This window comes from Oncorhynchus clarkii, chromosome 20 (assembly GCF_045791955.1).
Source record: "Oncorhynchus clarkii lewisi isolate Uvic-CL-2024 chromosome 20, UVic_Ocla_1.0, whole genome shotgun sequence".
NCBI lineage: Eukaryota > Metazoa > Chordata > Actinopteri > Salmoniformes > Salmonidae > Oncorhynchus > Oncorhynchus clarkii.
In genome coordinates, this window is record NC_092166.1 from 72,230,692 (window position 1) to 72,245,154 (window position 14,463).

At 42.9% G+C, this 14,463-nt stretch overlaps 1 protein-coding gene across 1 annotated transcript in view; it reads left to right on the forward strand.

Moving 5' to 3' along the window:
- Window positions 1-14,463, forward strand: part of LOC139376873 (mutS homolog 6 (E. coli)) — a 33,628-nt gene that overhangs the window by 3,460 nt on the left and 15,705 nt on the right. The window contains exons 3-14 of the mRNA XM_071119843.1: window positions 26-204; window positions 5,695-6,381; window positions 6,645-6,797; window positions 6,964-7,161; window positions 9,891-10,037; window positions 10,482-10,572; window positions 10,915-11,174; window positions 11,509-11,749; window positions 11,885-12,183; window positions 12,404-12,606; window positions 12,777-12,891; window positions 13,074-13,260. Of these exons, the coding sequence (XP_070975944.1) occupies window positions 26-204; window positions 5,695-6,381; window positions 6,645-6,797; window positions 6,964-7,161; window positions 9,891-10,037; window positions 10,482-10,572; window positions 10,915-11,174; window positions 11,509-11,749; window positions 11,885-12,183; window positions 12,404-12,606; window positions 12,777-12,891; window positions 13,074-13,260 (2,760 nt within the window). The remainder of the gene's footprint in view (window positions 1-25; window positions 205-5,694; window positions 6,382-6,644; window positions 6,798-6,963; window positions 7,162-9,890; window positions 10,038-10,481; window positions 10,573-10,914; window positions 11,175-11,508; window positions 11,750-11,884; window positions 12,184-12,403; window positions 12,607-12,776; window positions 12,892-13,073; window positions 13,261-14,463) is intronic.

Below are 14,463 nucleotides of genomic sequence, written 5' to 3' on the forward strand. Positions count from 1 at the left end.
GCTTCTCACTTGTACTCCATCCCAGGCTCGGACAGCAGTGATGCTAAGACAGGAGGGGTGTTCTTCAGTGGTAAGCCTGTGATCCGCAAGGCCATGGAGCTGGCTGATGCTGCTATGCCAGACAGCCCAGAGACTAGACTGAAGATGCCTGTCTGTATGGACCCATCTGATGCTGAGGAAGACGACGAGGAGGAGGATATGGAGGTGAGAGAATCTTTCCGTTTGTATGTACTGCTGCGAACATTGCATTTCCATTTGATTGATACTTTATTAATCTACAATCTATTTGTCTATCTAGTAGTGGTGCAACGGATCACAAAACTCACGGTTTTGAGTCATGGATCGGATCATTTTTCAGCTCTGCAAAAAAAAGGGAGACAAATAACTTTGCTTTCCATTTATTACTTAAAGAACACTTAAAGCAAGGAACTTTGCAATGTTTAAATAAAATCTTAAAATAAAATATTCAATACTCAATTGTTAAATTAAAGTGCAATATGCGGCATGATGCCTTCTTCCTTTGAACAATAGTGAATGAAAAAATAGCCTGTGTCAACAAAAATAAAAGTTTAAAAAAAGCAAAGCAAACCTGAGCTTATAACTTCTTTTTCAGAAAGATGAGGATGTCTACATTGTCTGGGGAGAGGGTTGACCTCTTTGCATTTAATATGTCCCTTGCAGTGGAAAACACCCTCTTGCTTTGACCTGAAGTGCCAGGTACAGCCAGGTCGTGACTTGCCATCATGGCAATGTGAGGATATTTATACTTATTGCTTTTCCACCATGTCATCCACTGGAATGCTGCTTTCTGCCTTGTAGGATACCACCACCTCTTTGATGGTGTTGGCAAACGTCTTGCCTGTGTCATTGCTCGCAAAAGACTCCCCGAAAAGCTCAGTGGACAAATTATTTTGGCTCTGGCTTGACCCTGCAGAAAAAAGGACTATCTATTAAACTATTTATTTTCAAATTTCATAGAATTATAATTGTGGCAATAACATTTAATAAAAACCATTATTGTTACAACTCAAAAATGGATGATTCTAATAGCAATAGCTATTTTTACCTCTTCAGTGGCTACAATCTCAGTGACAAGGTCACTCACTGTATGTCCTCCAGTGTAGGGCATGGTCTAGGTGAGACGGGTTGAGAGCTTCAAGTTCCTTGGCGTTCACATTAACTTCTTATGGCTAGGGGGCAGCATTTTCACGTTTGGATGAAAAGCGTGCCCAGAGTAAACTGCCTGCTACTCAGTCCCAGTTGCTAATATATGCATATTATTAGTAGATTTGGATAGAAAACAGTTTGAATGATGTCTGAGTATAAAAGAACTCGTATGGCAGGTGAAAACCTAAGAAAAATCCAACCAGTAAGTGGGAAATATGAGTTTTGTAGTTTTTTTTTTTAAACTCTTGGCCTATCGAATACACAGTGTCTATGGAATACACCGTGTCTATAGTGTCATTTTGCACTTCCTACGGCTTCCACTAAATGTCAACAGTCTTTAGAAACTTGTTTGAGGCTTCTACTATAAAGGTGGGGCTCATAAGGAATCTTTGAGTCACTGGTCTGGCAGTGATTAAGTTAATATTTATAATGCTATTTCTGACTTATGTTGACTCAAATGGCGGATATCTTTTTGGGTTGTTTTGGTCTCTGATTGCTGTACTCAGATTATTGCATGTTTTGCTTTTTCTGTAAAGTTTATTTGAAATCTGACAGCGGTTGCGTTGAGAAGTATATCTTTAAATCTGTGAATAACACTTATCTTTTATCAATGTTTATTATTATTTCTGTAATTATGTGGCTCTGTGCAAATTCACAGGATGTTTTGGAGGCAAAGCCAAATGTAAACTGAGTTTTTTTGGATATAAATATGAACTTGATCGAACAAAACATACATGTATTGTGTAACATGTTGTTCCGGGAGTGTCATCTGATGAAGAATATCAAAGGCTAGTGATTCATTTTATCTCTATTTCTGTTTTTTGTGACTCCTCTCTTTGGTTGGAAAATCTCTGTATGCTTTCTGTGACTAGTTGCTGACCTAACATAATGATATGTTCTGCTTGCGTCCCACGTGGCCAATAGCCAGGGAAAATGCAGAGCGCCAAATTCAAATACATTTCTATAAAGATCAAACTTTCATTAAATTACACATGCAAGATAGCAAATTAAAGCTAAACTCGTTGTGAATCCAGCCAACATGTCAGATTTCAAAAAGGCTTTTCGGCGAAAGCATAAGATGTGCTATCATATACTGCACAACAGTAAACAATGAGAGGGTAGCATATTTCAACCCTGCAGGCGCTACACAAAACACAGAAATAAAATATAAATCATGCCTTACCTTTGACAAGCTTCTTTTGTTGGCACTCCTATATGTCTCATAAACATCACAATTGGTCCTTTTGTTCGATTAATTCCGTCGATTATATATCCAAAATGTCCATTTATTTGGCATGTTTGATACAGAATGAAGTGACGTTCGTTCTGAGCAATGGTACTTCTTCATTACACAAAGGAAAAACCTTAACCAATTTCTACAAACTGGTGACATCCAGTGGAAGTGGTAAGAACTGCAGGAAAGTCCCCATGAAAACATATTGAAACGACTGACTTGGAAAAAAAGTCTGAATGGTTTGTCCTCGGGGTTTCGCCTTCTAAATAAGACCTGTTATACTCACAGACATGATTCAAACAGTTTTAGAAACGTCAGAGTGCTTTCTATCCAATACTAATAATAATATGCATATATTAGGATCTGGGACAGAGTAGGAGGCAGTTCAGTTTGGGCACGCTATTTATCCAAAAGTGAAAATGCTGCCCCCTACCCCAAACAGGTTAAAATGGTGTCTAATACTTGTATGTTTGAGAAAATTGAATTGAGATTTCTGTTGATTTTGAATTTGTCGCCCTGCAATTTCATTGGCTGTTGGTGAGGGGTTCCGCTAGCGGAACAGGTTAACAACAAACTAACATGGTCCAAGCACACCAAGACAGTCTTGAAGAGAGCACGACAACCTATTCCCCCTCAGGAGACTGAAAAGATTTGGCATGGGTCCTCAGATCCTCAAAAGGTTTACAGTTGCACCATCGAGAGCATCCTGACGGGTTGCATCACTGCCTGGTATGGCAACTGCTCGGCCTCCGACCGCTAGGCACTACAGAGGATAGTGCTTACGGCCCAGTACATCACCGGGGCCAAGCTCCCTGCCATCCAGGACCTCTATACCAGGCGGTGTCAGAGGAAGGCCCTACAAATTGTCAAGACTTCAGCCACCCTAGTCATAGACTGTTCTCTCTGATACCGCAGGGCAAGCAGTACCGGGGCGCCAAGTCTAGGTCCAAGAGGCTTCTAAACAGCCTCTTCCTCCAAGCTATAAGACTCCTGAACAGCTAATCAAATACTATTTGCCCCACCCCCCCACGCTGCTACTACTCCCTGTTATCTATACATAGCCACTTTAACAACCCTACCTGCATGTACATAATTATCTCAATTACCTCCACTGGTGCCCCCGTTCGTTGACTCTGTATCGGTACCCCCTGTATATAGCCCCGCTGTTGTTTTACTGCTGCTCTTTAAATATTTATTCTTATATTTTCTTAACTGCATCATTGGTTAAGCGCTTGTAAGTAAGCATTTCACCTGTTGTATTTGGCACATGTGACAAATAACATTTGACTTGAACCTTGGATCCAGTGCGGTAGATCTATGAAGGTAGTCCTGTACATTAGGGGGGTATCTGGGGTACCGGTCCTCTAATGGCAGCCTTGACATCTCTAATGATATGGTGCTTTATTCCTTGTTTTCAGAGGTAGGATCATGGACACTGACGATGCAGTTTCGGTGCTCAATAAGGTTGTAACCGTTTTGAGGGGTTTGAGCACCTGGAGGACGACCTCCTGCCACTTTCACAGCTGCCTGCTGCTCAAGATCGAGCTCCAACATGTCATAGGTGGAGTTCCATCTTGTTGTGACATGGTGTATGAGCTTGTGAGTCGGTAGCTGTAGCATTTCTTGCTTGGTGTTAAGTACATGAGTGGCTGTTGTGCTCCGGTGGAAAAAGGAAACCTTCCTGATCTCCCAAGGAGGCGGTCCATCTGGTTTACTGAGATTCCCCTTTGAGATGCTAAATTGATCACATGTGCAATGCAAGCTATCTGTGGCCACAGTCCAGCCTCTATCACTGCATTTACTTAGTTCTTGGCATTATCTGTGGTGATTGGGATATTGCTATTGGGCCTCTCTAGCTTCCACTCTGCTCCTGCTCCTAGCAGTAACTGCGCCAGATTTGTGTTTCTCTCATAGAGGGGGTGTCTATAGCACCAGACTTCACATCTCCCACTCCTCTGGTGTAGTGAGCAGTCACAAAGCTTTCCGTTACCCTGGAGGTCCACCTGTGTGAGGTGAGAGCAACAGAGGATGCCTTGGATATTTCATCGACAATTTAGTTATTTTCCGGTTCCTAAAGATCTGGCATGATCTTCATACTGAAGTGGGTGCCCCAGGGGATTTCGTAGAATGGCTCAAGCACTTTCACCATATTTTGAAACCCTTTGTTTTCCACAACAGAATATGGCCTCATGTCTGCAGAGATAAACATCCCAATAGATTTGGTGATGGCTTTAGCCCGGTCTGATTCTACAGCAACGGGCTGCTTAAATGTTGCGGTGAGAAGTGGTCTCTTGGCTGAGTTGGCTCCCGTCACTTGACACACCAGGGTGATGACGCTTTAAATGTGTGGCCATGCTCAATGTATTTCCATGATCATACGACTTTCTTGTGGCACAATGCCCACACACCGTAATGGTGTTGTCCACCACCCTTCTTCCATCGTCATATTTGACAGGGAGGCCTAAATTCTCCTATCCATGAGACTTAAATGAAGCGGGAGGCTTTTCCTGTTCTTCAGCTCCTCCAACCAGCCATGGCTGTCACTGCTCTTCTTTTCGTAGCTTTTTGCAACGCGAGCATCCAGGATTAATACGTTGGGATTCAACATGCCCCGTTCACGTGAACAGTAAACACAACTGCTTAAAAAAATTATTCAGTCAGGCTTCAGAGCAAAACACAGCACTGTCTTTATCTTTTCACTGCAACTTTGCATCGAGATTTAGGGAATTACTTTAAAAAGTAACAGCGGCAGTAAAACTGTATTTCACACTGATGGTTAAACTTTGCAATTGATCTGCAGTTCACACGCGTGCCGAACCATGGGCGGTTGATCCGTACGGATCAACTACTCTCCTACGATCTCGACACATTTGCATCGAAAAATGTAAGCCAGTATCAAAACTTTCCCATCTTGTAGTGTAGAACATGTTATTTTCAACATTGAACTTACCACTCAATAATGATAAATACTGTATCATTCCTCCGACATATACATATATTACTCTTTGTCTTGTGTGCAAACTGGCATGTGTAAAGCAAATGTGTTGAATATGAAAAATAAAACAACTTTAAAAAACAAACGAACAACACTGGGCCAAATGTGCGCCACCCTATGGGACTTCCAATCACGGCTGGTTTAGATACAGCCTGGATTTTAACCAGGGTGTCTGTAGTGACGCCTCAAGCAGTGAGATGCAGTGCCTTAAATCACTTCACCACTGGGGAGCCCATATAATTTTTTTCTCTCTTGAAAAACTGAAGTACTGTATTTTCATTTGCCTTTCCTCCTACAGCTTGATAAGTCAACATTGACCGACGAAGATTTGACTGAAGAGGAAGATGAGGAGACGGTGAAGTCTAAGCCTAGTCGCCGTTCCTCCCGTGCCACAGCAGAACAGGGCAGCAAGTCCAAGCGTCGCCGCATCGTGGTTGCCTCCGACAGTGAAGGCTCGGGTGACGAATTCAAACCAGAACAGGCCGGATGCAGCAGTGAGGAAGATGAGGAAGAGGTAGTGAACAGTATGTCGGAGGAAGATGTAGAAAGTGAATGTGAGGCTGAACCCGACAGCCCAGTTAAACCGGTGAAACGCAAACGACCCATAGAGAAGCCATCCAGTGCCAAACCAAAACCCAAGACTCCCACTCTTCCAGAAACCGCCAAGAGAGCCCCCTTATCTAGCACCATCACAGCCGACACCAAGTCTCGACTCTCAGCCTTTTCGGCCCCGGAGAGCTTCGACAGCCAGGCGAATGGCTCAGGTGCCGGCGGGCAAGGTGGGGCTACGGTATGGGACCATGAGAAGCTTGATTGGCTACAGGAAGGCCGGAGGAAAGACGCCAAGAGACGGAGACAGTCTGAGGAAGACTACGATCCCACGACTCTGTATGTCCCAGAAGACTTCTTGAACAAAACGACCCCAGGCATGCGGCGCTGGTGGCAGCTCAAGTCGGAGACGTTCGATGCCGTGCTCTTCTTCAAGGTACTATAAATCATTCAAATGCTGTATTTTGGTGGAGGTGCAATGCTTCTTTGTTTAACATTGACTCCCTGGCCAGTTTATTAGGCACCCCCATCTTGTACAGGGTCGGACCCCCCCTTGCCTCCAGAACAGCCTGAAATCTTGGAGAGTCACCTTTGAACATGCTTTTTAGTCTAGGACTAGGCAGAATTTGTGGCTGTGAATCTGGCCTTTAGTGTCCTCATCTATCTTGAAAGGTGCAAGTAAAATGTATTATTACTCAGGTGGGTAAGTTCTATGAGCTGTACCACATGGATGCTGTGATTGGTGTCAACGAGCTGGGGCTGACCTTCATGAAGGGGGCCTGGGCCCACTCTGGCTTCCCCGAGATAGGCTTTGGACGCTTCTCAGATGGACTGGTGCAGAGGGGATACAAGGTGGGGAGCCATTTTGTTTTTAAAAGAAAGCTTAGACTCATCCTTTTTAATAGGCTTAATGTTATCCAAAATAATATTGCGATATGTAACTATTTCCACCCATCACTGCTGTTTTGCTGGCAAACCAATTTCTCCTCAGTCATTAATAAAGTATTTCTTATGTTAGGTGGCACGTGTGGAGCAGACGGAGACTCCAGACATGATGGAGGCTCGCTGTAAGACCATGCTGAAGCCCACCAAGTTTGACCGGGTGGTACAGCGTGAGGTGTGCCGAATCATCACACGGGGAACGCAGACCTACAGCGTGTTGGACGGAGCCCCTTCTGAGACACACAGCAAATACCTCCTCAGCATCAAGGAGAAGGTAGGATGTGTTTTGTGATGCATTGTACAGTATATTCATTTTGTTACCTTATAGCCTTATTCTAAAATGGTTTAAATCATTTATACTTCATAATGACAGAGCAAAAACAGGTTTGTAGACATTTTTGCATATGTATTAAATAAAAAGAACTCACATTTACATAAGTGTTCAGATCCTTTACTCAGTACTTTGTTGAAGCACTTTTGGCAGTGATTACAGCATTGAGACTTCTTGGGTATGACGCTACAAGCTTGGCACACCTGTATTTAGGGAGTTTCTCCCATTCTTCTCTGCAGATGCTCTCAAGCTCTGTCAGGTTGGATGGGGAGCGTTGCTGCACAGCTATTTTCAGGTCTGTCCAGAAATGTTCGATCGGGTTCATGTCCTGGCTCTGGCTGGGCCACTGAAGGACATTTACAGACTAGTCCCGAAACCACTCCTGCATTGTTTTGTCTGTGTGCTTAGGGTTGTTGTCTTGTTGGAAGGTTAATCTTTGCCCCAGTCTGAGGTCCTGAGCGCTCTGGAGCAGGTTTTCATCAAGGATCTCTCTCTACTTTGCTCCATTCATCTTTGCCCCAATCCTAACTAGTCTCCCAGTCTCTGCTGCTGAAAAAAATTTCAACAGCATGCTTCACCATCTGATGAAACCAAGAGTCTTTAGGTGACTTTTGGCAAACTCCAAGCGGGCTGTTATGTGCCTTTTACTGAGGAGTGGTGTCCGTCTGGCCACTCTACCACAAAGGCCTGATTGGTGGAGTGCTGCAGAGGTGGTTGTCCTTATGGAAGTTTCTCCCATCTCCACAAGGGAACTCTGGAGCGCTGTCAGTGACCATCAGGTTCTTGGTCACCTCCCTGACCAAGGCCCTTCTCCCCTGATTGCTCAGTTTGGCCGGGCGGCCAGCTCTAGGAAGAGTCTTGGTGGTTTCAAACTTCTTCCATTTAAGACTGATCGACTCATTTATTTGTAACATGCGCTGGATACAGTAGACCTTACTAGAGGTCAACCGATTATGATTTTTCAACGCCGATACGGATTACTGGAGGACCAAAAAAAAAAAGCCGATACCGATTAATCATTATTTTTAAATGTGTATATATATATATATTTATATGTATGTGTGTAATAATGACAATTACAACAATACTGAATGAACAATGAACACTTTTATAAATCAATTTAGTCTCAAATAATGAAACATGTTCAATTTCGTTTAAATATTCCAAAAACAAAGTGTTGGAGAAGAAAGTAAAAGTGCAATATGTGCCATGTAAGAAAAGATAACGTTTAAGTTCCTTGCTCAGAACATGAGAACATATGAAAACTGGTGGTTCAATATTCCCAGTTAAGAAGTTTTAGGTTGTATTTAATATAGGAATTATGACGCGTCGACTATTTCTCTCTATACCATTTGTATTTCATATACCTTTTGACTGTTGGATGTTCTAATAGTATTTCCAGCCTAATCTCAGGAGTTAAAAGGCTTGAAGTCATAAACCGTGCTGTGAAGCAAGCATTGCTAAGAGCTGCTGGTAAACGCAATAAAGTTTGAATGAATGCTTACGAGCCTGTTGCCACCTACCACCGCTCGGTCAGATAGCTTTATCAAATCATAGACTTAATTATAATAAACAGAAATATGAGCCGTTGGTCATTAACATGGTCAAATCCGGAAACTATCATTTCGAAAACAAACCATTTATTCTTTCAGTGAAATACGGAACCGTTCCGTATTTTATCTAACGGGTGGCATCCCTAAGTCTAAATATTGCTGTTACATTGCCTTCAATGTTATGTCATAATTATGTACAATTATGTCAAATTAGCTCGCAATGAGCCAGACAGCCCAAACTGTTGCATATACCTCTTGTTGCAATTGAACACAAGAAAAGTGACACAATTTCCCTAGTTAATATTGCCTGCTAACACAAATTTATTTTAACTAAAATATGCAGGTTTATTGATTTTAAGGCATTGATGTTTATGGTTAGGTACATTCGTGCAACAATTGTGCTTTTTTTCACGAATGTGCTTTTGTTAAATCATCCCCCGTTTGGCGATGTAGGCTGTGATTCAATGATAAATTAACAGGCACCGCATTGATTATATGCAATGCAGGACAAGCTAGTAAACCTAGTAATATCAACCATGTGTAGTTCATTAGTGATTATGCAAAGATTGATTAGTTTTTTATAAGATAAGTTTAATGCTAGCTAGCAACTTACCTTGGTTCCTTGTTGCACTCGCCTAACAGGTGCTCAGCTTGCAACGCAGTTTCCTCGTGGAATGCAATGTAATCGGCCATAATCGGCGTCCAAAAATGCATATTACCGATTTATGAATCCTTTAAATCGGCCCTAATTAATTGGCCATACCGATTTTTAATCGGTCGACTTCTAATTCAGAGTTTCTCTCGGAATGTTTCGCACAGGGCGCCATTCCTTTGCCGGGCGGGTCGTTTGGGGAAATTCTGGGCAAAATTAGATTACCCACTTTTACCGCTACCAACACACCATTGCGTTCAACTACCACCAAGCTACTGCAAAATATAGTTAAATGACTAGTTGAACTACATGTGTTTTACCACTCCACAACACTGTCCTTTTTACAGGGTTAGTTTATCTAATAATTATGTTTGGGTCAAATTCCTCTAACCTTGAGTTTTCCATATTGTGTGACATGGAGGTTGCAGTAATGTGTTTTGCATCAAAGTATCACCTCTCATCTCAAGGCAGAGGAGGAGAGTTCAGGGCGCTGCAGGACCTATGGGGTCAGCTTCGTGGACACATCTGTAGGGTACTTCTATGTGGGCCAATTCCAGGACGACCGACACTGCTCCCGGCTCCGCACCCTGTTGTCTCACTACACCCCTGCACAGGTCAGTCACTACTTCTACAGCACAGGAGGTTGGTGGCACCTTAATTGGGTAGAATGGCTCATGGTAATAGTTGTCGGTGAATAAGTGGAATGATATCCAATACATCAAACACATGCTTTCCATTCGCTCCGTTCCAGTCATTATGAGCCGTCCTCCCCTCAGCATCCTCCACTGTTCAACAATAACAATTTAAACTTGTTAACTTCGGTCACTACCATAAAAATAGGTTCATGTTTGGACAGCTGAAGCAAGTCACACAATTACACACAATTATTATTTAGGGAAATTACCCTTTCTAGTTTTCACAACACTTACAGCATATCACAATCACCCAACAACAACAAGACACACTACATTGATCTGCTCCATCCTTGTCGTAAAAGTTTTTTTTAGACATAAAGGAAAATGTATATAAAATGCTCCCTTTTATTTCTGTTTACACAGGTGCTCTTTGAGAAGGGGAACCCTTCAGCCGAAACCCGTAAAATCTTCAAGGCTTCTTTGTCCTCTGCTATGCAGGAGGGGCTGACTGCAGGTTCACAGTTCTTTTTCAATACTTTTTTTATTGTGTCAGTCTGTATACATCAATATTTCACTTCATCCACTTTTTAGTACTTTATTTACAATGATACTGATTACAGCTTTACCCCTTCCTCTCCCGTACTTCCAGTGTGTAACGTCAGTGTTTGTTTATGAAAATTGGTTGGGTGTCTGAACTGTACTTTACCAACATTGTTGTTCACTTGCTCTCTCTCGCTCAACTAGTGCGTGAGTAAAACATGGAATGGAATATTGTATATCGGTTATCAATATAATGAAAACATGGACTGGAATAACAGTAATGTTCACTACATTACACCCTCCTCCCTCTCAACAGGCTCCCAGTTCTGGGATGCACAGAAGACCCTGAAGACCCTAGCTGAAGAAGACTACTTTAAAGAGAGTGTGAGGAAGGATGAGGAGTCTGGGAGCAGTGTTCTCCCCTCTGTCCTCAAATCCATGACGTCTGAGAGCGACTCGTTGGGTCTGACCCCTAAGGAGGGGTATGAGTTGGCTCTGTCGGCCCTGGGAGGCTGTATGTTCTACTTAAAGAAATGTCTGGTTGACCAGGAGCTGCTGTCCATGACCAACTTCCAGGTAGGGATGTCAATGGTTAACCAATTAGCCCACCATAATAATTAAGCAATTTAAACCAATTAAGTTATTGGTTTAATGCTTAATTTGTATTATGAACATTTGCTAACCATAAATTAGTGAATGTTGTAGGAAAATAAGTAGTTTGGTTAGTTTGAGCCTTTCAGGCGTAGCCCGGTCCCAGATCGGTTTATGCTTTTGCCTACTCTTTTGTCACTGTCAAACCAAACATGGCAGGACGATTCCATATGGAGTTGTCAAGAGAGCAGAAACAGCCTGGCGCCTAGGCAAGAGGTTCCAGGAGTGCACGAAGTTATGATTTTATCCCAAATTCTAGGAATATATCCCAGTGGACGTGGAGATGGAGAAGGCAGGCGGGCCGACCAGTTTCTTCTCCCAGACCCGTCAGCGTATGGTCCTGGATGGGGTGACCCTAGCCAACCTGGAGATCCTGCAGAATGTGTCGGGGGGTACAGAGGGGACCTTGTTGGAACGCCTGGATACCTGTAGTACTCCATTTGGTAAAAGGTTGCTGAAGCAGTGGCTCTGTTCCCCGCTCTGTAACCCCACATCCATAGGTGAGGGGAACACGTAAATACATTGTTTTGAACCCTTCTTGTTTTCATTGGTTGGTCTGCTATTGTCTTATTTCTTCTGATTTGCTCGGTCATTGAAATGCGCTATATAAACCCCATGTATTATAATGATTATAGGGGAACGCCTGGATGCCCTGGAGGACCTGATGGGAGTGCAGGCCCAGGCTACGGAGGTCTCAGACCTGCTCAAGAAGCTCCCTGATCTGGAGAGGCTCCTTAGTAAGATCCACAGCATCGGTACTCCGAAGGGTCAGGACCACCCAGACAGCAGGGCTGTTCTGTATGAAGAGGTCACCTACAGTAAGAAAAAGATTGTGGACTTCCTCTCGGCTCTGGAGGGCTTCAAGACCATGCAGGAGATTGTGACCATACTAGGACCGGTTGCGGTCGACTTCCGGTCCAGGCTGCTGCGCCAGGTTTGTACACTACACACCACAGCACTACCTGTCACTGTAATTGTGCTTTTTACTATATTAATTCTGTACTTTTTAAATGTCCTGTATTTATTGGTGTTGTCTTGTGATTGTTTTAAATGTTGAGTATTTGTGTTTGTTTTTACTATGGTTGTAACCAAGTATGACAAACTGTTTTCTTCTTGGTGATTTAATAAATTACAATTTCATGTAATCTCATCAGGTGGTCAACCTGAAGGATGACGGTCAGGAGGGCCTCTTCCCTGACCTTTCGGCCGAGCTGAAACGCTGGGACACAGCCTTCGACCACCAGAAGGCCCGCGCCACCGGAGTCATCACCCCTAAGACTGGCTTTGACCCAGAGTTTGACCAGGCTCTCAGTGGCATCAAGGCCTGTGAGAGGGACCTACAGGACTACCTGGACAGGTACCTTAATCTCTTGAGAAACACATTTAGGACACCTTCCCAGGGTCACATTACACTTAGTCCTGGACTAAAAAGCATGCCCAATGGAGAACTGAAATTAGCTTGTTTGCTATATTTTTCTTGGACAAATGCATATGTTAAATGCAGTTAACCAACTTCAATGTTGCCAGGCAGAAGAAGAGGCTGGGCTGCAGGAACCTGACCTACTGGGGGACGGGACGGAACCGCTTTCAGATGGAAGTACCAGACAGTGTCTCGGAGAGGAACATTCCTGAGGAGTACAAGGTCAGAGTGGCTGCTAGCAATGCCATTTTCAGGTGTTTGATTCCCGCTGGGGGCGAAAAAAATAAGCGTCTGCCAAATTAGAAATACTAATTGTGTGTTCCTCAATGTGATTTTTAATCTGTAGTGTGTAAAATATTGTGGAGTGACAGTTTAGCAAACTTTTCTGAACTCTATTTAATCAGGTGAAGTCCACTAAGAAGGGCTGGAAACGCTACTGGACCAGGGAGATAGAGCGTCTGTTCTCAGAGCTCCAGAGTCTTGAGGAGAAGAGAGACGCAGCTCTGAAGGACTGCATGAGAAGACTCTTCTACAACTTTGACAAGAACTATAGGGACTGGCAGACTGGGGTGGAGTGCATGGCTGTGCTAGGTAAGCTTTGATTTATTAGGTTTATTAGTCTTCTGAGTATCCTGGGCAATTGTTGGTTTACATCTGTTGCCTGGTGTAACATTTGTATCTATTTTAAATAGTCAAATCAAATGCACATTGATCAACATCTTCTCATAATCATGTAGGTCTAGTTGAATTCAAAAGAATCAACGATTCCATAAACCTACAGTTTACTCACTGTATTGAGGTGCATTATACTTAATATTGAGTTGCAGCCAGGTACTGCTGGTTACCATAGATACAGTTCATGCACCTGGTGAGCCACAGACATTGGTTTGTCGACAATGCCTGAACACATTTGCCAACTGATATTTTACACCCATTATAAACAGTAGGCTTTATAATCATATTTGGCAGGGGTTTGAACCAAACCAAAAACTGGAAAAGGGAATTTTTTTTCTGCATTGGAACGAAAGTGATCTCTACTGTTCTGGAATAGAACTGTTATTTTAAAAGCATGGGAACTGGTTTATAATTGTATGTTATTTTGCTGGCATTTTTTTCAAAACACCTAAGCAAAGCCCTCACTCAAACCTATTCCAGTGTCTGCCTGCCGCTGAAAATCTTTGCTAGTGTGTGTGTGTGTAAGCTACATGCCCCTCCCCCCTGCGAAGCATAGACGACTAGCCTACTGACTATACAAGCATGATTCAGAAGATGGGGACAGATTTTACAGAAGAATGAATTAACTTTTTCAGTGCTAGTTAAGGATACTTTAGTTATCACATTTCACAATGGATTCATTAACTACAAAAAAAAGAATGTGTTTTTAATTCTGGTGCAGCTCTGCACACACAAGCTTGTTAGCTACCAGTGGTCCAGCGTGAAGTTCAAAGGACATTCAAAGTTTCTCCATAGAAGCTCCAAGGTATAATTGTGTGTATCTAATTCAGATAATGCATGTCATAACAAGATGCCCAGCACTTTAAGCCAAACCTCTCTCTCCACACCCTCAATGTGTGGCATCTCACTCCCTACACTTGTCAGTCCATCATGCATGTAAACAACTAGCTTACCTGCTTCATAGCATGCTGCTCTAGCCGCACTGATGGAATTAATTCAATGAACTGTTTGGTTCTAAACATAGTAAAAACTCAAACAGATAAATAGGAAAAGCTCAAACCCAGTTTATTCCCCACTGGGTGAAACAGCTGCAAAGACATGTTTACACAAGCACATATA